General features: G+C 46.2%; 1 protein-coding gene across 1 annotated transcript in view; it reads right to left on the bottom strand.

Annotated features, from left to right (window-relative positions):
• LOC142295520 (carboxypeptidase B-like) overlaps positions 1 to 26,553 on the bottom strand; it is a 49,223-nt gene extending 22,670 nt beyond the window's left edge. The window contains 9 exon segments of the mRNA XM_075338620.1: positions 12,602 to 12,692; positions 12,785 to 12,895; positions 14,423 to 14,524; positions 16,562 to 16,663; positions 18,557 to 18,662; positions 21,181 to 21,305; positions 26,191 to 26,266; positions 26,344 to 26,468; positions 26,470 to 26,553. Coding sequence (XP_075194735.1) covers positions 12,602 to 12,692; positions 12,785 to 12,895; positions 14,423 to 14,524; positions 16,562 to 16,663; positions 18,557 to 18,662; positions 21,181 to 21,305; positions 26,191 to 26,266; positions 26,344 to 26,468; positions 26,470 to 26,544 — 913 coding nt within the window. The 5' untranslated portion in view covers positions 26,545 to 26,553.
• Positions 26,554 to 27,124: the final 571 nt, after the last annotated feature.

The raw sequence follows: 27,124 nt of genomic DNA, 5'->3' as shown, positions 1-27,124 counted from the left end.
CCATGCAGTGCTGTCTGATGTAGCAGAGCTGCATGGGCGGCTGCGGACTGCAATTCGCAGCAGAGGCGCCCAGAAAGCTCGGGCTAACCCGTGCTGCGGATTCCAATCCCCAGCTGCCTAGTTGTACCCGGCTGGACACAAAAATGAGGCGAAGCCCACGTCGTTTTTTTTTTTAAATTATTTCATGAAATTCATGAAATAATTAAAAAAAGGGCTTCCCTATATTATTAGTTCCCAGCCGGGTACAAATAGGCAGCTGGGGGTTGGGGGCACCAGTACCTGCCTGCTGTACCTGGCTAGCATACAAAATAATGGTGAAGCCCACGTAATTTTTTTTTTTTTTTAGTTATACCAGGGGGAATGCGGTATGCGCCACCGGGGAACACCGGTGGGGTTATAGTCTTGACACACTGGTTATATTGTATACTGCACACGACACACACACTGGCCATATACAGTATACATGGATTGGACATACTGTATGCCGTACACAGCACTAACACCTTGTACACAGCACTCACACACGCGACACGCTGTATACAGCACTCACACCCTGTACACAGCACTCACACGCCGTACACAGCACTCACATGCGACACGCTGTATACAGCACTCACATATCGTATACAGCACTCACATATTGTATACAGCACTCACACATGTGACATGATGTATACTGCACTCACATACTGTATACAGCACTCACACGCCATACACAGCACTCACATGCGACACGCTGTATACAGCACTCACATATCGTATACAGCACTCACACATGTGACATGATGTATACTGCACTCACATACTGTATACAGCACTCACACACCATACACAGGACTCACATGCGAAACGCTGTATACAGCACTCACATACCGTATACAGCATTCACACGCCTTACACAACACTCACACAAGCGACACACTGTATACAGCACTCACACACTGTATACAGCACTTACAACCGGTATACAGCATTCACACATGCCGTACACAGCACTCACACCCTGTATACAGCATTCACACACGCCGTATACAGCACTCACACAAGCCATACACAGCACTCACATTCTGTATACAGCACTGACACCCCGTATACAGCACTCACACCTTCTATACAGCACTCACACCTTCTATACAGCACTCACACCTTCTATACAGCACTCACACCTTTTTATACAGCACTCACACCTTTTTTACAGCACTCACACCTTCTATACAGCACTCACACACTGGACATATACAGCACACATATACTGAACATTGAAGTCACTAATACATTAGATATATGGTGATATATATTAGACATAAACACACTTAGCTCAGATATAAATACCTGCTGCTTAGTTGCCCCAGTAAGCTCAGTGCTGCACAATTTACTGCCTAACACCCTCCTCCTGTAAGATGGAGGCAGCAGCCGGACACTAAGGGGTTAATGTGTGGCCAATCAGTGCTGGTTTCATTCTCCTCTTCTGTCTCCTCTGTGGTGCTAGAGCCGAGCACACAGGCCTGAGTGCACAGGACGGGAGGGTGAGAGGCTGAGCACATGGCACTATGCAGCACTGCCGTGCGGGCCCCTCCCCCATCACTCTGCAATCTGACAGGAGATGTGCAGGAGCCAGAAGCAGGGGGAGACCCTCCCCAGTGATGTCTGCCGACCGGCGCCCTGTGTCACTGCACAGGTCGCACAAAGCTACCGCTGTCCATGCAAATGATCACAGGGAGCTGCACGCCACACTTTCACTGGCTCCGGCTGTCAGCTTGATGGCTGGACTCAGAGAATAGCTGGCTCCCACTACAGAGGGCGGTAACACACAGCCACTGGGGAGACACCCGGAGCGCTGCATCAGGCAGCCTTAGGCTATGTGCGCACGTTGCGTACAAGCCCTGCAGAAATTTCTGCAGCGATCTGAAGAGCACATGTGCGCTTTAGATCGCTGCAGAAATGTCCGTAGTGAGCGCCGATTAGTGATGGGTAAAATGCGATTTTTTGGTGAGCCGGCTCTTTTGGCTCCGAAAACGGCTCTTCATTTCCTATTACCTTTGGCTTTAAATTTGAAGCCCAATTCTGGTATGTTTTAACCCATGATTGTATACCTTTTAGTAAAAATCTACACATGTGCCAATTTATGACATAAAACAGAATAGTTTCCAGAATAACCAGATTTTATATTATTTGCTGTAAAAACTTTAACAAACACAATGTTTGATAAAAAAAAAAATGCAGAAATCAAACAAGTGCAATTCAATTAGCTCAACACTACTGGCAATTGTATGCAAAATCGGATGTGATGTGAGAGTGCTGTACTGCCTTGTATAGGACTAGTTCTGTGCATGAAGTTGGTCCCTCAGATTGGCACTGCTATTGTGGCGCCCCTGACCTGGTCAGGCACCACTGAGTACTGCACCCATGCTGGGGACAGTACAATACAGGTAATCCAGAAGGCTGACAGGGGTGTGGAACACAGGCGCATAGTGATCAGGTCTCACACATGTACCCATGAGAGGACCCCTGGGGATCCCAGGAGGGGGCAAGCCTTCACCTTCACTGGAATAGTGGAGGGGGTAGAGCCTCCATCTCCTCTCAAGGGGTGTGGTAAGAGAATCTGGTTGCTAGGTGGCGTAGGCAAGAACAGGAGAGGAGGAGCAGTGAGTCAGTTAGAGCAGAACTCCATAGGGCTCAGTGAGGAGCAGACCTGTGGGGCTGTTGCTGTCTAACAGCGCCCGCGCAGTGGCTACGGACGGGGGAGAACGGTCAACTAGGAGTGCTGCCTGAAAGCCAGCTTCAGCTAGAGAGTGCACGGAGTGGGAAGTAAGGAGACTGCTAGAGAGCACCAGGCCCAACCGGGCGGCAGATCCCGAAGCGAGGATAGATTCACCTTTCCCTGCTAAACCTGCCGGTGTGGGGCTCTTAAAGCCCACACCACAACACTACAAAAGCCGCAGCCACGTAACCGCAGTGAGGGCCCATAGGTCATAGGAGGCAAGAGGCTGGAGTGGCCTGGTCCGGGGAACAAGCAAACGGCAAACAACAAGGGGAGAGAGGCTGCAGCATCTTCCCTGGGTGACCCCCATAGGGACTCAAAGTCGGGGTCACCCCAAACCACCAAGGGCTAAGGAAGGCGAGTCAGTAGTCACCCTCATAAAGTCAGCCTGAAGGATACCTGGTTCCTACCTGGTTCATCTCAGCTACGCCCGGGTTACTCACCCTGCCACCTGAAGTGAGTAAAAACCCTGAAAGACATCCTGCCTGTGTGGTCATTCTGCGACTTGTGGTACTACAAACCTACACAGGGCCCTGGGGCTTGCCTCACTCTCAGGAGGCTACTACATCTAACTGCACACACCATCAGCCCCAGGCGACCCTCAACCTGCAGTGGCGGTCCCTACTGGCCGCAATACTGAGAGTGGCGTCACGATCAAAAACAGAAGATTTCCTACCAGTGACGGAGATCCAGCAACGTGGAGTCCCTGAAGGTAACACACCGACACAACACCTATGGGGCTTCACATCTGGCGTCACGAACAGGATAAGGACTAGACCTGTTCAGACAGGTGACCATGTGCCTGGGCGGTCCGCTTGAAAAATTGGAAGCGCCGCCATATTGCCACCATGGAAAGCGCGCTGAAAAACAACAGCAGCCCGCGCTGGAAGAAGTTACCGCCCACGAAGAGGTGTGGCTACCCAGAGATCCTCTGCAGAGTCCTGACCTCGCTGGTGAAGAAAGCGGAAGCGTCCAGAGACGGCGGAGCAGAAGAGAAGCCAGCAGCTTGTTAGAGAAAATGGAGTCCAGACGCGGATACCCAGAACCAGGCACTGCTGCCTGGTGGTGCCGGGAGCTTGCCATCTTCTGCGACCGGCTGGAGGCCGGGATTGTGCGACAGCTTAGGGAAGAACGCACGGAGCTCCTGGAGATGGCTGCGGCGGTGCGGACCTACGAGGAGGGAGCCGCGCGACGCATGTCAGACCGAGCGGCGACGACGCAGACCCCGATGCTGCCACAGATGGGTGAGTCGAGTGATGCCCCGGCCAGCACAAGTGCCCCGACCCCTGCTGCCACGCCCGCGGTCCCGGAAGAGGCGCCCGGCGCGGCGCCACCGAACCAGGCCGCAGCCACGCTAGATGCGGCCCGCCAAATCCAGGCCGCCGCAGCCATGCCCCGCCTGGCCCGCAAAGGTCCGACTACCACTGCGATACTGATCCGTGCCGCAGGTGTGACACTGGCCCAGGCTGCCACCCTGCTGAGCCCAGTCCGCCAAGACCCCACCGCAGCAGCGACGCTCGTCCGCGCCGCAAGTGAGATGCTGAACCAGGCCGCAACCCCGCCAGGTGCGGCCCGCCAAGCTCAGATCGCTGCAGCGACGTCCAGCCCAGCCTGCACAGAGCCCCCTGCAACAGCGACACTGATCCAGGCCGCCGCCATGCCAGGCGCGGCCCGCCAAGACCAGGCCGCCGCCATGCCAGGCGCGGCCCGCCAAGACCAGGCCGCCGCCATACAGGGCGCGGCCCGCCAAGAGATTGGATCACTATTTTCCCCGGCCTGCAAGGCCAGAGCAGACACCGCTCCCCAGTCCAAAGAGGTCCCTGCTAGGAAGACCCTGATAGGAGAGGACCCCGAATACTGGAAGCTGAAGGCTGACCTAGAGGCCCAGTTCCCACAAGAGATGGTGGATCGGTATCTGCTCCCTCCGTATACCCCCAAGGAGATTCAGGCAACCCCTGCAGCTGCGCCGGAGAGTCCACCACCTGGGCCAGCTGAAGAACACTCATCCCCAGCGCTGCCACAACCAGAGTGCAGCGAAGAACTAAGGGGGAGGGGAGGCCAGGAAGCTGAGGGGCTGACTCCGACTCCAGTGCCACCAGCAGTGGACCCATACCCAGAGCCAGAGATGCTGCCCTATTCTCGCTGGGATGAGGAAGACCTGACCCCGTCTGCTGACGAAGATCAGCCCAAAGACCTCACCTGGGAGCCCGCAGGCATGAACCCAGCCCGCAAGACACGGCGCAGCAGAACAAAGTATCCTCCAACACCACAGTCTCCAGAGCAGAGAGAAGTCACAGCCAGAGACCTACGGGAGAAAAGGTTACTGAGAAGGTCTAGAGCTCAGGTCAGAGGACCCCTTTACAGAGGAGTAGTAGAGGACTTCAATTTGAAAAGCGGATACGGCTTTATTGTAGCAAGAGGAATAAAAGAGGGCATATTTGTGAATCGGAGAGATGTTCAAGCCCACCTGCCCAGAGGACATTCAGGCAGAAATTTGAAAATTGGAGACGCAGTACAGTTCACCTTGCATCAAGGAGAAAGGGGCTACTATGCCTTAGACGTAGCACCATGTCCCAAAGAAGAAAGACAAGAAAGACAAGAAAGAAAAGACAGAGATAAAGACCCAGATGTAGAAACAGACGAAGACCAAGAAAGGAAAGATAAAGAACCTACAGATGAAACAACCACAGACAAAGATCCTACAGATGAAACAACCACGGACGACGACGGAGAGCAAGAAAGTCACAGGTGCCGGTGCCCTACATGCCCACGCCCTGGTGAAAAAGAGGAGTAGAGAAAAGTAAAGTAAGAAGAGAAGTTAAAGTTATGACAAGTTTTGTTTGCAACGTTTAAGAAATGCGCCCACAAAAACTATTGTGAGAAATAAACTTTAAGGCTATGAACTTGCTATAGCCACAAACTCTCGCAGTGTAAATAGTTACACCAGTGGCACCACCACCAGGGCCAGCCTGTTTAGGGGCTTGGCTCGTCTGCAACCAGGGGGGCCCGTCCGTAGAAAAGGGCCTTGGCTCACCTGCGACCAGAGAGCACGCCTGTTTATGGGGCCTTGGCTCACCACCACAAAGAGGGTACCTGGTCAGCACCAACTGTGGAGGCCGCCTCTGCATCCTGCCAGAAGAGGCTGACGGCGCGGATCCACCAGGCCAGGTATACCCTGAAACCACCAGCCCATGAAAGCCGCCTCTACATCCTGCCAGAAGTGGCTGAAGTCGCGGCCAACGGGAGAGGAAGATTGGAGGAAAGGTCTGGGGAAGTAGATGGCCCAGACCTGGTCACCAACAGGACCGGTGACCTGCCTCCTGAGAGGGTTTTGGGTGGGTTAACGGACTTGTGGGTGGAGGGTGGTGATGTCTGATACCTGGTGCTTTTAAAAATGTTTTACATGTTTTAATGTTTTATGCATTTTAAAATGTTGTCTTGCAGCCCGAGGACGTGCTGGTGATAATTAAGGGGGAATGTGGCGCCCCTGACCTGGTCAGGCACCACTGAGTACTGCACCCATGCTGGGGACAGTACAATACAGGTAATCCAGAAGGCTGACAGGGGTGTGGAACACAGGCGCATAGTGATCAGGTCTCACACATGTACCCATGAGAGGACCCCTGGGGATCCCAGGAGGGGGCAAGCCTTCACCTTCACTGGAATAGTGGAGGGGGTAGAGCCTCCATCTCCTCTCAAGGGGTGTGGTAAGAGAATCTGGTTGCTAGGTGGCGTAGGCAAGAACAGGAGAGGAGGAGCAGTGAGTCAGTTAGAGCAGAACTCCATAGGGCTCAGTGAGGAGCAGACCTGTGGGGCTGTTGCTGTCTAACAGCGCCCGCGCAGTGGCTACGGACGGGGGAGAACGGTCAACTAGGAGTGCTGCCTGAAAGCCAGCTTCAGCTAGAGAGTGCACGGAGTGGGAAGTAAGGAGACTGCTAGAGAGCACCAGGCCCAACCGGGCGGCAGATCCCGAAGCGAGGATAGATTCACCTTTCCCTGCTAAACCTGCCGGTGTGGGGCTCTTAAAGCCCACACCACAACACTACAAAAGCCACAGCCACGTAACCGCAGTGAGGGCCCATAGGTCATAGGAGGCAAGAGGCTGGAGTGGCCTGGTCCGGGGAACAAGCAAACGGCAAACAACAAGGGGAGAGAGGCTGCAGCATCTTCCCTGGGTGACCCCCATAGGGACTCAAAGTCGGGGTCACCCCAAACCACCAAGGGCTAAGGAAGGCGAGTCAGTAGTCACCCTCATAAAGTCAGCCTGAAGGATACCTGGTTCCTACCTGGTTCATCTCAGCTACGCCCGGGTTACTCACCCTGCCACCTGAAGTGAGTAAAAACCCTGAAAGACATCCTGCCTGTGTGGTCATTCTGCGACTTGTGGTACTACAAACCTACACAGGGCCCTGGGGCTTGCCTCACTCTCAGGAGGCTACTACATCTAACTGCACACACCATCAGCCCCAGGCGACCCTCAACCTGCAGTGGCGGTCCCTACTGGCCGCAATACTGAGAGTGGCGTCACGATCAAAAACAGAAGATTTCCTACCAGTGACGGAGATCCAGCAACGTGGAGTCCCTGAAGGTAACACACCGACACAACACCTATGGGGCTTCACACTATCATGTAACAAGGGCTGCTGGGAGGTTATTCACATACCAGAAACAACAGAACCATTCCAAGTTGCACTAGCTAATGGTGCATTTACACAGTCGCTGCAGCCCCCGAGCCTGCGATCCAGTGATGCTCAATCCAGCATCGCGGATCATTTGTTCTCTTCCATTCAAGTGAATGGGAGAGAACAAGGGACGCACATTTCCATCCGCTGTTTCTCCCTCGCTCAGCGAGGATTTACAAACTGGCGGTAAATAACTATAATCAGGCTAAATCCAGATGTCAGTGTTCCTTTAATAAAGTGCCTGACTGCCTGACTGCTGCTTGCTTGTCACAGATTGGAGGGGGGCGGGGCTGTGAGTCAGTGCTATGTGCGGCAGCAGGAGGAGCATGCATTCTCAGTCTCCTGGATAAGATCAGAGTGACTACTGCCGGGAGGGAGGGGCCGGGAGGGGCGGGGCAAGAGGGGACTGACTGTGGAAGGGAACTGGCAAAGAGCCGTTTACATTTCAATTGGCTCCCTGCCAGGAGCCGACTCATATGATTCCCTATGAAGAGCCGGCTCTTAGAGCCGGCTCGTTCAGGAGCTACCCATCACTAGCGCCGATTCCATGCGCTCTGCCTGCAGCTCCTGCCATAGACAGAGCAGGAGCTGCCGGCAAAGCGCAGGAAAGAAGTGACATGTCACTTCTTTTTGCGCAGCGCTTAGACGCCACGTGCGCACGGCCCCTGCACAATCTCCATAGACTGTGCAGGGGCCGCAGGACGCATGCAGTTACGCTGCGCTACAAAGCGCAGCGTAACTGCATGTTTTTACGCAACGTGCGCACATAGCCTAACAGCGCCCCCCTGACAGCTGCGCCCGGGGCAGATGCTCCACCAGCCCCCCCAGATACGCCTCTGCATAATGTCCCACTCTCCTTCATTTTGTAATTTTGCACCCTTTGGTGCCTTTCATGTGGCACTAAGGGGTGCTTAGCCTTGTATTTAGCCAAAAAAAAAATAAAAAAAAAAAAATGATGTGGGGTTCCCCCTATTTTTGATAGCTAGCTAGGGTAAAGCAGACGGCTGCAGCCTGCAGACCACAGCTGGCAGTTTCACCTTGGCTGGTAATCCAAAACTGAGGTCACCCCACGCTGGTATTTTAAATTAAATAAATAATTTAAAAAAAAAAAACTCGTGGGGGTCCCCCAAAATTGGATCACCAGTTAAGGTAAAGCAGACAGCTGGGGTCTGATATTCTCAGACTAGGGAGGTCCATGGTTATTGGACTCTCCCCAGCCTAAAAATAGCAGGCCGCAGCCGCCCCAGAAGTGGCGCATCCATTAGATGCGCCAATCCTGGTGCTTCGCCCCAGCTCATCCCGTTGCCCTGGTGCGGTGGCAAATGGGATAATATATGGGGTTAATACCAGATGTGTAATGTCACCTGGCATCAAGCCCTGGGTTTGTGATGTCAGGCGTCTATCAGATACCCGACATCACAAACCCAGTCAGTAATAAAAAAAAAAAATAGACGACAAACACATTTTTATTTGTAAGAACACTCCCCAAAACATTCCCTCTTTCACCAATTTATTAGAAAGAAAAACAAATCCAGGTCTGGTGTAATCCAAGGCGTTCCCATGACGATCCATACCATAATCAATGTCCTAGTCAATGAAGAACAGAATGTTCCATATTGGCTGCGAGAGCAATGCAGTGACCTGAGCTAACATCAATAGGTTAGCCCAGGTCACTGCAGGGCATGACAAGTGCTGCTGTCAGGAGGTTAGCGAGGTACATTACCTGCTGTGATCCCTGCACTCCTGATAGCAGAGCTGTCATTGCAGGGCATGACAAGTGCTGCTGTCAGGAGGATAGCGAGATACATTACCTGTGGTGATCGCTGCACTCCTGATAGCAGAGCTTTCACTAAGTTCAATGACCGCCGCCTTCACAACCAATTATCGCGGGTGCCTGTGATGTCACCACTAGTGACAGTCTCGGGTCGGCAGCTAGAGGAGATGTGACAAGCGGCGGCCATGGAGGACTGTGACAGCGCTGACGTTGGTTGGGCAGGATTTCATCACCGCAGGTAAGGAACTTCACTAACCTCCTGACAGCGCTTGTCATCCCCGCGGCTGCTGTCACTGCAGTGTGGGCAGCTGTGGACACCATACAGTGCGGGCAGCTGTGGACACTGCAGTGCGGGCAGCTGCGGATACATTACAGTGCGGGCAGCTGCTGACACTGCAGTGTGGGCAGCTGCGGACACTGTACAGTGCAGGCAGCTGTGGACACTGCTGAGGGGGCAGCCGCAGGGCTGGGGCTGGGGCTGGGGCTGGAGCGGGACACAGACTGCAGACTGCAGCAGCATCCGATGGAAGTCATACGGAAGTGTTTCTGTGTGGCTTTTGGGGATTTTTGCACACGTAGCCAGGGTAAACATTGGGTTACTAAGCAAAGTGCTTTGCTTGGATACCCAATATTTACCCTGGTTACCAGCTTACCGCAGGCTGCCAGCGATGGCTCCCTGCACAAATAGCTGTAAAAAGCCATGCTTTTGGTGATCAAACCATTCTCGAACATTACTCGAACTGTCGAGCTTTTAGCAAAAGGCTCAAGTTCGTTGAGCCTCTCGAACACCCCCCATAATTACTCGAACATGAAATTGGCAAACCTCGAGCCTCGAAAATTGCTCATCTCTACTCTTTACCAATCCTATGAGCAGCTCACACAGACATTTTACTTGATCATATAGACCTTATCTTGACCTCAACTGTTCCTGTTAACTGCCATGTCTTTTTTACATTTCAAACTGAGGAAAGAGCAATTTCAAAACACTTTGCTATCTTCTTATATCCTTCTCCTGCTTTGTAGGCCTCCACTATTTTCATTTTCAGAGTGCTAGACAGCTACTTACAAGAACCCATGGATGAACCCTATCCTGAGCCCCATCCTATGATAATGTCTCCCATCCTGAGCTCCTTCCTAGTATAATATCCTTCACTCTGGACCCCTTACAGGTATAATGTTACTCATCCTGGGCCTCTTCCAATAATAATGCCCCCCTATCCTGAGCCCCTTCCTGGTACAATGTCCCTCATCTCAGGCTCCTTCCTGGGATAATGGCCCTTCCATCCTCTTCTATAACCAACACAGGAGCTGACTTCATTTTTCCTCCCATAGTGCATGACGTCCCTGTCATGCGCCAACTGTGACGGGCATGCTGATGTCAACTGCCAGCTTCTGATTAACTAGCGGCATATATTGCAGTGCAAACTGCTGGTGGGTCTCTTTGTTGTATACATTTCAGCTGAATGTGCATCCTTGGTTGCACCCTCTGCAACCACGATCATTGCGCCCCTGGTTATGATGGACAGATTGTGTAAAGTCAGTTCTTGCCAAATACAATACTGGTGCTCAAACTAAAATGACTGAATGCAGAACTCATCATTCCTTAGCATGAATGGGATATAAGAACAGACAACCAGTTTACGTGTCATTGCTAAAGGAAACAGAAAGGCGAAACTTTAGTGGGCAAAAATTGGATCACTGGGCTGGGGAAAAATATTGCTTGATCATGTAATGATGCATATACAGCATGTTAGAATGCTCTATATAAGAGCCCGGTGCTGGTAGCCTCAGCTTATAGGCTGAAAAAGTGGTGACAGGTTCCTTTTAACTATGTATTACACTACTTTACAAATTACACTGTTACAATTACAATTCGCACAATAAATTACAATTAGGTATTACACTACAAATTTACTATGTATTACACTACTGATTTGGAGAAATTGGTCCCTATTAGACATGAATGAATGAGTCAATCAATTCACAGGACCCTGGTCCAGTAACCAGGTGGGTATTCCATGGCTAATAGATGGGAACCTGCTTCAACTGCCTCTGATTCAGGCATCCATGGCTCCTCTTTTGATTAGACGCCTAGAATGGTGTTGGGTGTGCATCACTCTGCAACAATGATATTGAGCCAGGCTGGCTAATTAAAACACAAGTAACCCCTGAGGCCCCGTGGGGCGCTACAGTGCCATTCGGTGTTACATGGCTTGCAGAGCTCCCATCCAATTGTGGGGGTACAGGCTCTGCTGCCCCCACAGAGGTGACAGACTACGAGTATTTGTGTTTAATAAAATCGCTGCATGATGTTGTGTGGCCACCAAGTGGTAGCTTGACCTAGTGATAGCTTCCCTGGGCTCCTTAGTTAAGAATGGGTTAGTTATAGGAGGGTTGGCAAGTTATAAAAGAGCCAGGCAGAACGAAGAGGGTAGGAGAGTCCCCAGGAAGGAAGAAGTGTGAAGTAGCACCACAGACATTGATTTGTGCTGATCCTCAGGATCAATCCCATAGCAGGTCCACAGATATGTGCGAACCCCGCTGGGGTAGTGGTCCGGATGGTGGGAGCGGCGGCTGTACTGTGGAAGAGTTTTCCCAACGATTCCCCAAGTTGAGTCAGTGTTCCCCTATAATAGGGATGGAGTCAAAGTGGGAGCAGAGTGTGAGCTTACTGTGAATGGCGAAGTCAGCTCAGGGGATGAGGGGCCTAGTGGAGCTTACTGAGTCCCAGGTGCCAGAGGAGTGGTCAGACAGAAAATTACAAGATATAGTGATGACTAAATGGAACCCTGTTTGGGTCAGAAGCGGTGCCCTCAGGGCGTGAGATAAAGAGGATGATGCTGTACCAAAGTTAGCCAGTAAAGAGGCAAAGTCGGAAAAGAAACCCCTGTGTCCAGTTTATTGACTCAGAGGATGGATGATCTGGTGAATGCACTCTGTTGTACTGGAGTGGTAACCGGGGCTCGAGGGGTTAATGTCCGGCTGCGCTACGGCCTAGTAACCCCTGTGAAGATGTCTACTGTGAAGATGTCTAGCCACCCTTACACAATTACCACAAAATACTGACTTGGCAGCTGCAATGAGGCCTGTGAATATCTCTAATCCCTACTTGTTACCCCGATTTCTCTTCCAAATTGTCACTTTATTTTTACCTGATTAATAAATTTGTATTAATTAATTTACCATATTTCCCCAAAGAGCATTTCCTGGTTTATGCCCCAAAGCTTATATTATTTCCCAATTTGTAGATACTTTAACAATAAATATTTCTAAATTAAGATAGTTTCTCTGCTATTTAGGTATATAGACGTGACCATAAAGTGTCTCTCTTTGTCCGTACAAATAATTGTGAAATATGTTGAAAATTATCCATTGCTTTCTTACCACACCATGATATGTTAAAGTTCCTGTTGAGGTCTGTGCCAAAACAGTCTCCATTAGGTGCCGGGGAGCGATTCTTTCTCCACATACGATCCTATAAATGTAGTTTTTTGCTGATTTTACATTACTGTTCGCCTAGGGCCATTGTATATGATCTGTATATTAGTTATGAATAGAAGTTATTACCTTTGTCCAGGTATAAATATAACCATCTATGTTAAGTACAGGGAGTATGTAGAAGTTCAAGTTTGTCAATAGTTTCTTTATTCCTTCATCTTTGGAATAACCTGTTACAAGCTGAAGAGGAATGTTTTACACAGTCATAAGGTAGTAAAGATTTATTCCAAAATAGTCAATACATTTTGATAAACCAATCTACATACATGAAACATACTTATCATACTAATGTTGAGGAGGGCCATTGGATCAAATACTTAATTAACTTCGAGACATAGGGGGTTGTGGGAAATCACTGATGAAATGTATTATTTCACCTTACATAATCAGTTCAGATATATCATCATGTAACACACATTAAAGATGGCTGCCATTTCCTGTTCTCCACCCCCTGCCCTGGTATGCAAGGAATGTCTAGATGTAAGAAGAATTATCATATAAGGGAAAAGATCCACTGGCCAACCTAGAGGACCACCCCACTGATGACCTCATGGAACAACCCCATTGATGACCTCATGGACCAGCCCACGATGACGCCCACCAATCAGCCCATGGACTAACTCATTGTTCAACCCACCGGCCAATGGGCATATCCGAACATGTCTACTACTTTTCCTAGTTTATATAAGTCCATGTTTCTGTTGGAATAAATCTCTCTTGGGCCACCCTCTGATCGACGAAAGATTCACATCCGACTGTGTGTGTCTGGTGTCATTCTTTCAAGCATGCACTTGATCCAAACTAATTAGGTCAGGAGCAGGCAACTGGTGTTCCCCTAACACTAACAAAGAGAAATTCACATTGAGAAGTATATTGAAGGTGACTGATCATTTATTGACTTTAGATTGTTTTGACAAGGTATAACTTTACTATCTCATTTTGACTAGCAGGACAAGAATAACATCAGGAATTAAAGGGAATCTGCCATAAAATATACTGCCCTTCTCCTGCCTCATTAAAGGGATGATATAAGATGATGAAAAAGGTTTTTTTTCATGAGACAGGACTACATGCAAGCATGAACTGCATCTGATAGTACACATTGATAACAGACACAGTCTATGGGTACAGTTCCACTTGCATTTTGCACAGGCGAGTGTAAACCGATAAAACATCGGATTTCTCTCACTCTAGTGCAAAACTATGGGGCAGTGTCCATCTGCAATTTATTTCTCATGCCATAACGGCACTTGGAATGAATCGCAGCATGCTGCGTTTGGCAGCGAGTCTCAGCTCACGGACCACCATACACATCTACAGGAGTGTGTGAAAGATCGCACAGCACTTGCATGTAATCCGAGTGCAGTGGGATATATGCAGAGACAGGCAGCGGAGGAGGTGGGGAGAAAGTGCTCCCTCCCTCTTCTCTGCAGCTGTGATCCGATCGCAAGATCGGTCGCATGACCCTTAGCTGGTGCTTGCAGCAGAGGGTCATTAGCATATTACTTTCGATGCTCTCGCATCAGAAGTTATTCGCTAGTGGAACCATACCATATGGACAACAATGGCATGTTTTCTAAAAAATACTACCTCATTTTTATCAATCTTGGAAAATTACCTTGGAAAGCAAAGCCTCCTGTATTGCAAGAAATATGTAGTGCAGTATTTTGTAATGTATGAGCCATTGGTCCTATAAATATTACTGACCTCTCTAACAAACCACTGACAGAAGGCTGGTGAGATCCATTCTCTGGCATGTATACCGCAATCCATGAAGATTGCCGGGCCTGCGATGTTTGCCTTCCCAATCTTTCCAGCATAATAAAAAAGACAATGTAAATGTATCATACAGAACATGACAAGCATTTATTGTGTTATCTCATCTAAGCCTTTGTTTCAGGATGTATAAAATAAGATTTAGCTAATAAGCAGATGCTGACATTTTATAGCATTATTGGACTGATTACTTAGCACAAAAGCCCTCTGTTTATCAATCTTTGGATTTTTTCCTTGCTTCCAGATACACAGTTTGCATAATTTAAATTATTTCCATGATTAAAAATGTCCGCTAAAGGATAGTGTGTTGCATAATACAGCAACTAGCTGTGCATTAAGTGTGGTCTGAAAATGATGGCGCCAAGTTGTGTCTTGGAAGTCACTTTATTAATTCAGAAGGTAAAATATTGATAAATAAAATGGATCTGTATTCCTATAATGATTATGTGTTTCTGATATATTTAATCAGTCAATGCCACTCATATTGTGTAGCTTAAAGTGATCCAGACAACTGATACAAGTTGCCCAATCCAGGGGCCAGGCTGTATAAGGTTCTGGCTGTATGAACTTGTATATTTGACTCTGAAATACTATGGGTTTCAGAGAAAAACATACTTTTTAAGTCAACACCTGCTAAATGTAGGAGACGAATAGAGTTAAAGCAGATGACCGCTACTGTTTTATCGATGTCATTAGATTAGGCCATCAATATCTGATTGGTGGGGCAGCTTCATAAAAACTATAGTGTCTGTTGCTGAGTACTACAGATCCCCATCCTATTAATTTAATTTGGTAGGCCATTAAAAAAAAGTTGTAGCAACTGTACCACCCCCATGTCAGCAACCGAGCTGCTTGGATCCGGATCCGCGGTGGCTCTAGGGGCGTCTGGACCCAGGGGGGTCTCGCGGCCACTCAAATGAAAGGAGGTATTTACAGGGGGTATGGTATATTGATAGTTTGTGACGCCACCCGTGGTGTGTGGTAAGATGGAATACCACCACTGTGGCTGCGAGTACCCGGTAGCGATGGAGTGGGCAGCCAGGTGTTTAACCTCTCCACAGGTAGGGGGGATGCCCCGGGACTCGGTGGTGGTGACAGGGAGATGCCGTTGGGGAGGTAAGGGTCACTTGTGTACTCACTCAGTCCAATAACGCTGACACCGACAACTGTAGTAAACCAAAGTTCTGGACACCGCTGCCGCTGAGGGGAGCATGTTTGGGTCCCGTTTCTGTTGGTGTTGCCTGTTGATCTGTCACCTTTTCCCGTGGCACCTTGCTTCTTTCTGGTTGGTCCCTGTAGCCTAAAACTAGCCTGGTCCTGCTCTCCAGTATGGCTAACTGAGGGAGCTTGCTCTCAGGGTTCACGCTTGGGATTTCTTGGACCGTATTTGTGGAAAGTCCTATCCCTCTTATTGCGCTAGTACCCCGATTTTGGAGTGGGTGGAGAGCGGATCTTGAAGGCTCCGTTCTCGTCGGGCAAATTGTCAGGTTGCCTAAAGCTACTCCCTGACCTAGGGTCCACGTACCCCGTCATGCCCTGGTCCCAGCCTGGTGATGGTACAAGGTCGCCGGCTGTCCTCCACGACAATGCCGTGCACCTTGTCACGATCCCCTGTGACCGGGGGTCCAGCTCCTACCAGGCCCAGACCAACATTTGCTACCTAGTAACTCCAAGGAGCCCAGCTCCTGACCTCCTCTCTCCTTCACTTCCAACACTACACTCGCCTACTCCTGACACTCCTGACCTCACCTTAACCAACCCCCCAAGTGGGCAACCCTATTCCACTCAGGCCGTCCACTGGTGTGTCTGGTGGGTGGGGTGCAGAGTGTTCCTAGGATTTTGATTAGCTGGTTTTGGCAACACCAGTTGCTAGGGACCCATAACCAAAGAGGAGGTGGATATTGCACAGAAGGGCAGATTGCACAATACCCTGTGACGACATGATAGGCCAGGGCGTCACACAACCGCCTTTAAAAAGGCACTAAGAAGAGGTGGCCCAGTACGTTATTTCATTTTCATACAGGGCTATAGAAAATTCAAGAATAAGTCACATTTTTATTATTTTCTCACCCTAAGAACATACATTGCACGGCCTTCATAGGTTTTACCAATTGTAATGCGTTTGACAAGATCTGAATGTTTAGTTGTCATCTTGCACATCCATTGAACAATCTAGATCAAACATAAAGGAAAAAAATTGAGACTTTCTAAATAAAACCTAAAACCCATGTAAAAAAAAGCAAATTAACATAGGAACATGTGATAAAGTCACTAATGACTTTGTACACTTTTGCATAAATTTTTTTATTGGTCATGTGCTTCCAAAATGCAAAGTTAAACAACTTTTTAAGTAATCTATATTAATAATGTGCTACCATTTTGCTGCTGCAGGTGAAGACTTTATCACTCTGGATACACACTGTAATAAAATCCAGACTGTATTATAGGGAGAGAAACTGTCCCAAGAGAAAAAACTGCACTTTCGATGAGCTACAAACTGAATATCAGAAAGTGTGAAAATGAAGGATATAATGAAGATTGCAGACTGAATCTGCTACTAACATGTCTATAGGTAAAAATGATGTTTGTATGTCTTTGGTCTCTATGGTCTTTAAAGACGTTCTCCTGATGTTTAAGTAATATAGGGCATGGCCTGAATCGATGGTGCACTGCTTCCTTGTCACGCATGTCTAAACTCGCCTAGTGTCATGGTAGCATCTGACGCTGTTCACATTGCAGAATCTGACACTCCACATTATGCCTTCTCTGGTTCTTTTGATTTGCACAGACAGGTTCGAGTGTCAACCAGCTATTTGCTCATTAGTTATCAGGTTTTCAAGAGTTAATATATGCTGGTCTACTGGGTACACCTTGGAGACATGTTGTGGGAGACCTATCACAGATACTCCCCACCTTTTTAAGATGGTGGAGCCTGTCTTTCCATGCCGACTATAGCTTTTGCTAAACCAGTCTGTGTGCAGTTGTGTTTCTGTTTCTGGTGATTGGTTGGGGCAAGGATGGTGGCCCATACATCTTCACCATTAGCTGCATCTCTGGACTTAAGGGCAGCTAGGGCCCCCTAGTCTGAAGGCCAGTCTAGGAGTCCCAGTCCCCTGTTATCACCTCATACCCCATGACATTCCTCATGCTCTGCGCTAAGCTTAAAATGTAAATTTTGTTTTTTTTTTACATTTTTCTTATAAGTGAAGGACGGTATCACCTACAGTATATTTTATCAATATTAATGCCAGATCATCAAACATTTAATTTGTTTTATCTGTTTTCATTTTTTGTATTTTATGTTTTTTTACTTTCTATTTCTTATGCATGATTATGGAGTGGCCTTTATGCATGAGCTTCTTTTAACAGCATTTGGAGATAACCCAAAACCTGAAATAGACTGACTCTGATTCATAGACTTCTGTGGGAACGTTTTCTACGGATGATCTGTGCAAAGGTGAATGGCAGGGAGAGGAAAGAGGTGAGCTGTGACCAGCCGCTGTTGTGATGGGTGGATCCTGTGTTATCTATATACAGCGGATACCTTTTTTCATTGTAATCCTGTCTGTGATGACACAACCAGGTAAATGACTGTGAATTGTCTGTGAATGTGGTATTTTACAGCATTTATTGATTCTATTGTCTTTACTTTTTTGGGGGTCTATGTTCTGGGATCAATTTTATTTTCGGGGTCTTTTCTGCTGTTTGAATTTATTTCTGTTTTTATGTTGAAGTGGTTTGGGGATCTGCTAGGTCTATAACATTTTTGGGGCTCATCTGGAGCTTGTACACATACTGGGGTCAGATCTAGTGAGTGTCTGCAGTGGTTACATGTAGTAATCGTCACCGCTGCAGCCTGTAAATAATCACTGGAAGCAACAATAGATAGGTAGCGCTAAAGAGGCGGAAGGTTAGTATTGCTGGATTTGCTCTTTTTAACATCCGTGTGCCTACGGGCTGAAGCAAGGTGAGAGGAGAATACTGATAAAGTAAGGATAAAAAATTACGTTCAGTCAGTGCAAAGCCAGGACCAAACATCTATGTGTAAAGAGATAAAGTTCTTACAGTTTCCCAATCATTGTACGTGATATACTTATGCTTCTTAGACGTCCGAAGCCTAGAATTGTCCTTCTGAGCTTCAATTCCTGCTTGAAGGTCATGGAATAAAACCCTAATACAAAGCAATGGGTGATATATGTTACTTTCCTGATGTTACTGCCTATTTTATTCCTCTCCATTGCATTTAAAGTCAGATACACTTAATATATATTTACTACACATATGCAAGTGTATAACATCACAATTTTGATACTGAAGGGACAAAGAAAAATAATTGCTAATAATGACTTCTGATAGGTTTCCACACCAGATTATGAGTGCAAAATTGTCTTTTTCTGTTGGAAATACTGTACTCAGACTAAACATACCACCACCGCTCCCTTTACAATTCAGCTCTCCAGCACTGAATTTATACTTTCCGGATATTTAAATGGAATCTGTCAACAGGATTTCATCCCCAAGCTATATCCACAAGTATTTCCTTCAAAGACTAGTCCAGCAATACCTTTACATAGCCAGACTGTGTTTACATTACTGAGAAATCATCGTTTGAATTAATTTGCAAATGAAGTGGTAAGTCTGAAGCCTTGGTCACTTCAGCTCTATTCTCCATCCTGTGTCACCTCCACCTGTTTGACAAACAGGCTATATGCCCAGGGGGCAATGCATCCAGGATTTCACTGCGTTGAGCTCCTTTGCTGGCTGCCGGCAGTATTTTCTCTGGCTGGTCTCCCCGAGATCAGTGATTGTTTTGCTGGTCTACTAGGCATTGCTGTTACCTAGCCAGAATCCTACTCCACATTGATGAGGGTCAATACACAGAAACAGCTGTCTGTGGATGGATACCTGGCTTTGGTATTTCCTTTGTCATATCTTTAAATTCATCAAGGAGTTGGATATTGACTAAAAGGGCCACTTAATGTAGTGGTTATAGTGGTCTCCTAAAAAGAGCCACTCCTTGGCTAGGTCCTTTCCGGAGAGATATCTGGCTATTTTCTGTGTCGAGACTCCTAACAGAGGCTCCACGGACCTTTTTTTGATTTGCATACTTCACAGGGAGCAATGCACCTAGGATTTCACTGTGTTGAGCACCTTTACTGGCTGCCGGCAGTGTTTTCTCTGGCTGGTCTCTCCGAGATCAGTGATTGTTTTGTCTTGCTGGTCTACTAGGCTCCACGAACTTTTTTTGATTTGTTAAAAGAGATGATCATTTCTCCCGGTTTGAGAGGTGCTGCTCTGATCGGGAGAAATGAATGAGCGATCAGACAGCTGATCTTTATAGTCCCCCAGGGGGACTAGTAAAATAAAAACAAGTTTAAAAAAAGTTTTGAAAAATAAAAAAATAAAAAAACCTACAAGTTCAAATTACTCCCCATTCGCCACATTTAAAATGAAAGGGTTAAAGAAAGAAAAAATATACACATTTGGTATCGCCGCATTCAGAAATGCCTGATCTATTAAAATATAAAATCAATTAATCTGATCAGTAAAAGGCGTAGCAGCAAAAAATTCCAAATGCCAAAATTAAGTTTTTTGGTCGCAGCAGATTTTGCTCAAAATGCAATAACAAGCGATCAAAATGTAGCATTGACACAAAAATGGTACCATTAAAATTGTCAGCTCGAGACACAAAAAATAAGCTATCACTGAGCCATAGATCCCAAAAAATGAGAACGCTATGGGTTGCGGAAAATGGTATCACTTTTTTTGGACAAATTTCTGATTTTTTTTTAACCCCTTAGATAAAAGTAAACCTATTCATGTTTGGTGTCTACGAAGTCTCACCAACCTCAGGCATCACACCAACATATCAGTTTTATCATATAGGGAACATAGTGAATAAAATATCTCAAAAACCATAGTGCAATCGCACTTTTTTTTGCAATTTTTACGCATTTGGAATTTTTTTTGCCATTTTCCAGTGCACAATATGGTAAAACTCAGTTTTAATTTAAAGTACAGCTTATTCTGCAAAAAAAAATAGCCCTCACATGACCAGATTGACTGAAAAATAAAAGAGTTATGGCTCTCGGAAGAAGGAAGGCAAAAAAACGGAAAGGGCAAGATCGGCCGGACGTGAAGGGGTTAATCCTGTGGGGGAAAAAAAGGTTCTTAAAGCACTGACTTTAAGACAGCACTAGTTATCACCTGGGAACAATTATCTATCATTTACACTCAGTCTTAGGCCAGTGTCACACTTGCGAGTGCCTCGCGTGTATCTCGCACGAGTCTCGCTTTGCATCACCCGTCATGGCCACACACTCTCTGGACAGGAGCGTTTCAGCTGCATAGAGATGCATGCAACCAATCCACCCCTGTGAGGAGAGTGTGAGTCCATGCCGGGTGATGCAACGCGAGACTTACGCGAGATACACGTGAGGCACTCGTAAGTGTGACACTGGCCTTAAAGTCAGTGTTTTAAGACCCTTTTTTGCCCCCACAGTATTAATTTTATATTTGCACCTTTCATTCCGCCATCCATTTTGCTGCATCACATTTATCAGGTAAATTATCTACCAACTACATCAGTATTCTTTATCTCTTCAGTTAGCACAGTAGTTCTGAAACATTTTATAAGTAGAATTAAATGTCTACAATTAAATATCTGCTAATCAAATAATGACACCTACTCATGATGTACAGAGTGCTGCTTCAGAAGGCGAAGGACAGTTTCAGTCTGATTGGCATGAATGTGGAAATCCACGGTCATCCCTGGTGCTATTCTTGATGCTGAATCTGGGCGCCAAATATCAAACTTATAAAAAATACAATAACGTTAGTGCTGCAGACTGTGGAGATAAAGAAGTGCAATGGTTTAAAGCCCCCCATACACCTTAGATAACAAAGCTATTTCCCCTGAGCCTAAAGCCACACGGCGAGAAAAACAGTGCGAGTGGAGTGCGATAAAACATCGCATTCCCCTCGGACCAATTCTAGCCTGTGTGTCAGCACACATGGGCGATTATTTTCTCAGCCCTAATCGGACCGAGAAAACAATCGCAGCATGCTGCGATTGTAAGCTGAGTCTCTTTCTCTCGCACCCATTCAAGTGAATGGGGCGAGAGAAAAATCGCACTGCACTCGCGGTACACCGGTGTACTGCCAGTGCAGTGCGAGAATGGCAATAGCCGGCTACGCAGTAGAGAGGGAGAGAAATCCCTCCCTCCCCTCCTGAGTGCCGGCCCGCCCCCTGCAGCTGAGGTCTGCTCGCACGAACGGCCCTCAGTTGCAAGGACACAGGCATGACACTCGGCTCTGCTGTACTGCCAGCACGAGCCGAGTGTCATGCAAGTGGATCACAGTAGTGCCCGTGTGGCCCCAGCCTAAGTCTCTGCCTAGGTCTCCTGTGCTCTCTACGAGATGGTTGCGGCCAGACTGGAGGTGGCTTATCTCTGTAGAACATCAAGGCCCATGTTTCTATGATGCTATAAAATAATGCCTGCACAGCAGATTATGCTATGTTGGGTCAGGTGCCAGGCTGTCGGTGGCAGTCCGAGACCAATATGTGAAGGCATAAATGGTATTTCAGCTTTCTCAATCTTTCCATACTCTACTCTCATATGAGTGCTATGCATGAAATGGAGAGAGCATTGTTGCTTTAACTTCTATTAGTCACAGCGATCACATAATTGCTGAGTAAAAGATTAAATGACAAGATCACTAAACTCTGAATACAGTCATGGCCAAAAGTTTTGAGAATGCTACAAATATTAATTTTTACAAAGTCTACTGCTTAAGTTTTTCTAATGGCAATTTGCATATACTCCAGAATGTCATAAAGAGTGATCAGCTTAACAGTAATTACTTGCAAAGTCAATATTGGCTAAGAAAATGAACTTCAACCCCCAAAACACATTTCAACATCATTGCATTCCTGCCTTAAAAGGAGCAGCTAACATTGTTTTAGTGATTGTTCCATTAACACAGGTGTGGGTGTTGATGAGGACAGGGCTGGCGATCAATCAGTCATGATTAAGTAAGAATGACCCCACTGGACACTTTAAAAGGAGGCTGGTGCTTGGTATCATTGTTTCTCTTCAGTTAACCATGGTTATCTCTAAAGAAACACGTGCAGCCATCATTGCTCTGCACAAAAATGGCCTAACAGGGAAGAGTATCGCAGCTACAAAGATTGCACCTCAGTCAACAATCTATCGCATCATCAAGAACTTCAAGGAGAGCGCTTCCATTGTTGCCAAAAAGACTCCAGAGCGCCCAAGAAGGACCAGCAAACGCCAGGACCGTATCTTAAAACTGTTTCAGCTGCGGGATCGGACTACCAGCAGTGCTGAGCTAGCTCAGCAATGGCAGCAGGCTGGTGTGAGTGCTTCTGCACGCACTGTGAGGCGGAGACTGCTTGAGCAAGGCCTCGTTTCAAGGAGGGCAGCAAAGAAGCCAATTCTCTCCAGAAAAAACATCAGGGACCGACTGATATTCTGCAAAAGGTACAGGGAGTGGACTGCTGAGGACTGGGGTAAAGTCATTTTCTCAGATGAATCCCCTTTTCGATTGTTTGGAACATCTGGAAAACAGCTTATTAGGAGAACAAGAGGTGAGCGCTACCACCAGTCTTGTCTCATGCCAACTGTTAAGCATCCTGAAACGATTCATGTGTGGGGTTGCTTCTCAGCCAAGGGAATCGGCTCACTCACAGTCTTGCCTAAAAACACAGCCATGAATAAAGAATGGTACCAGAATGTCCTCCAAGAGCAACTTCTCCCAACTGTCCAAGAGCAGTTTGGCGCCCAACAATGCCTTTTCCAGCATGATGGAGCACCTTGCCATAAAGCAAAGGTGATCACTAAATGGCTCATGGAACAAAACATAGAGATTTTGGGTCCATGGCCTGGAAACTCCCCAGATCTTAATCCCATTGAGAACTTGTGGGCAATTATCAAGAGACGGGTGAACAAACAAAAACCAACACATTCTGGCAAAATGCAAGCATTGCTTATGCAAGAATGGACAGCTATCAGTCAAGATTTGGTCCAGAAGTTGATTGAGAGCATGCCAGGGAGAATTGCAGAGGTCCTGAAGAAGAAGGGTCAACACTGCAAATATTGACTTGTTGCATTAACTCATTCTAACTGTCAATATAACCTTTTGGTACTCATAATATGATTGCAATTCTATTTCTGTATGTGATGTAAACATCAGACAAACACAATTAAAAACCAGAGGGCAACAGATCATGTGAAAATATAATTTTGGTGTCATTCTCAAAACTTTTGGCCATGACTGTAGACTCAATAGTGACAGTTTTCAGGCCTAACATGTAAAAATAAAATCAAAGGTGTTTTCTGATCTTTTGAGGGACACATAAAAAAATAAAATAGCAGTAAAAAGTGCAACATGTATAAAATACTTAATAATGATAAAAAAAATATCTGCCAATAACAAACAAAGCCATCTCCAACATACAGGGACTTTAAAGGGAATCTGTCAGCAGACACCATGCTGTAGGGGTTAACACAGATTTCAGTGATGCCTCTTTTAAAAAGGTCCATGCTATTGTTTACCTATAATGTTTGTTTTAGCTTCAGGAAATTATCTTTGCCGGACGTGATGAGCTATAGGACAGCTAGTCTGGCATCTCCCTGCTGTGATTAGCAGTTCACTGTCTATAGACTTTGTATACAGAGAGCCTGGTGTGGCTGGGTGCAGCTTTCTCAGCTCTGCTAGATGGCTAAATCTAAAAACTATGTGTCAGAATGGGTGCACACAGTAAACTAAGTGATATAACATTGGATTCAGGATCTCTTTCCCTCCATCAAGCTGCTCTCAGATGAGATATCAAAAATCTGATGACGGATTTCCTTTAACTACAGCATATAATATAAAATTCTATCTCCCAAAAACAGAAAAGCAAAATTTTTATTTTAGGATTTTTACTTCACTTCATTTAAAAAAATGTTTTGAATGTGGAAAAGGTACTTTGCTTTTTCTCACATTAAGGCTATGTGCACACGCTGCGTTTTTCATGCGTTTTGTTTCTCGCAGATTTTAATCAATACTGCAAGGAAAAAGCATCCCAGCAAAGTCTATGAGAACCTGACTTGCTGGGATGCTTGATCACTGCAGTGGATTATATCTGTCAGTGCTACAGTAGCAGCACCGACACTTCGCCTCACACACCATGCATACGGCATAGTGTGTAAGGCTCTCTGTAGCTCAGTAACCCGGGGTCGTCATGGTGAAGACCCAGGATTGCCATAGCAGCAATTGAGTCCCTGTGATCGCATTACAGGATCCCGATCGCCAGGGTAAGCGATGCCTCTTCCTGCCTCCTGATTGCTACGATTGCATTGATTACAGCATTCAGGGGGTTAAACTATTGGAAGCGGTGCGGACACTGCTCTGGGCAGTGAGAGCCAGGTCTCAGCGGCGTTCGTGGGGGTACAGCGCAGGAACCCCGCAATAGCCATGAGTAAAATATGTAGAACACATGGAAAAAAAGCGCAAATGCAATATAAGGCTATGTTCGCACGTTGCGTTTTTTTCCGCGTTTCTGCAGCGTTTTTAGCAGCAGCGTTTTTGCGCTAAAACGCATGCGTTTTTGATTGCCAGCAAAGTCTATGGGAAAAGCAGAAATCCTGTCTGCACTTTGCTTTTTTTTCTGCAGCGTTTAATTTGCATATTTGTGGTCAAAAACCATGCTGAAAAAGAAGCAGCATGTCAGTTGTTTTTGCCATTTCTGCAGCGTTTCCTTAACATTGGAGTCAATGAGAAATGGCAAAATGCAACCAAAATCACAATTCCTGCGTTTTTCATGCTTTTTACCTGCTTTTCCACTGCGTTTTTGGCTCCAAAAACGCATGCTTTTCTGGACAAAAATTAATGGGTTCTAATGTTCCTTTACACACACACAATAACCGAAAATTTAAATGTTAAAAAATTATAAACTTCACCTATTTTTCTGATAAAATGTGCATAACCACTATTTTTTCATTAAAATTGATAATTTCCCATATAGTTTTATTAAAAGTTAATTTTATACTTTTTTTCTCTTTTTTCATTCTTTTTGACTAATTCAACTTTATTTCTCAGTGTCTTGATCTAAAAAACGCATCTGCAGAAACGCAGATGAAAACGCAGGTAAAAAGCGCTGAAAACGCACTAAAAACGCGGTAAAAACGCATGCGTTTTTAGCGCTAAAAAATGGTCAAAAGCCATTTGGTCAAAAACCAAGGGAAGGAAAACGTGCAGAATAAACTGCAGGTACTCCGACGCAACGTGCGCACATAGCCTAAACGAGAGTTTTTTCTGTAGTGTTTTTACTGCTAAACCATGCCATTTTATGAGCAGAAAATCTGTATAGTAATCTGCTACATGACCCTTAAGGGAACAATATTACTAAACACCCCCCATAACTGCTATTTGATTAACATGTGAACATAATATTGCCTTATTTGCCACAAAAAACATAATCACAAAACACTAAATGTTAAAAAAAATATTGTAGGGGCTTCATTTTACTAGTCTTGCAGGAAACTGGAAAATTGCTCTGGTCGTTAAGACCAGGAATCATAACATGGGGAAAAGGTTGTACTAGAAATTTACTGTCAGAAAATAATTTTGTAACTACAGTAATTACATCTCACCAAAGCTTCTCATACACAGCTCTCAATATTATGACTTACGTTAAACTTCTTGTCCATACTTTTAATGAGCTCCACATGTTCTTCGGTCTCCAGTGGGACCTGGATCACCTTGTGCCTGGAATGAATTTTGGAGATTACTATGTGGAGTCTTCCTGGCTGCACTAACATTGAGAAATACAGTACAAAAGTTACCCATGAAAAGTCAAACTGGACGATGGCGAACAGACAGTAGAGGCACAAAACCAAATCCACAGCAATCTCATGCTGTCCTCACTGGTTATTTGGGTGGTTGAGCGCTGTCCTCTCCTTTTGTAGATAATGTTTCCTGATTGTGTTGCTTCTCCTCTTCAGTTCTGTGCTCTGTGTTCCCTGTAAGAGGATTTCCAGGCTCATATAAAGATTATGCTTCGCTTATTTTTTTTGTTTGTGGTTAGAGAATGAGAGCAATTTTTTTTTTGCTTACATGTAAGTATTTTTGAGTTTGCAGCCTGTGAGAGTAAACGTGTTTTTCGATCAGTGTTTCCATATGCATGTTTTCACATATAATGGTAGTAGTGGTATAACTGTATGTGCGCTTGTTCCTCGATAAAAATAATACCTTTTTTGTATAGGTCTAGTGTAAAAGCCATATGGAAATCAGCCTACAATTGCAAATCTCGACTTTTCATGGATTTTTACCATGAGATGTGGAATGTTTATTGGGATACAAGCGCCTATACAGCCATACCGCTTTTTCCGTATGTAAAATCGTGCTGACATTCATCCTTTATATGTATAAGTGACAATGAAAACTGTGATCAGTAAAGTTAAAAGTTTGAAATTATTTGGTCTGCAAATGTCCTCTCAGTTTAAGGGGGACCACTCTCGAAAATCCCACATTACTACTGTTCTAAGTAGGGATGAGTGAACACGAACTGTAAGGTTCGAGGCTCGCAGCAAACACTGGATGTCCGGGGCAGGAACCTGAACATAG

Source organism: Anomaloglossus baeobatrachus, chromosome 3 (assembly GCF_048569485.1).
Source record: "Anomaloglossus baeobatrachus isolate aAnoBae1 chromosome 3, aAnoBae1.hap1, whole genome shotgun sequence".
Lineage (NCBI taxonomy): Eukaryota > Metazoa > Chordata > Amphibia > Anura > Aromobatidae > Anomaloglossus > Anomaloglossus baeobatrachus.
Note: the sequence above shows the minus strand (reverse complement) of the source record. Positions and strands in the feature narration are given on the sequence as shown.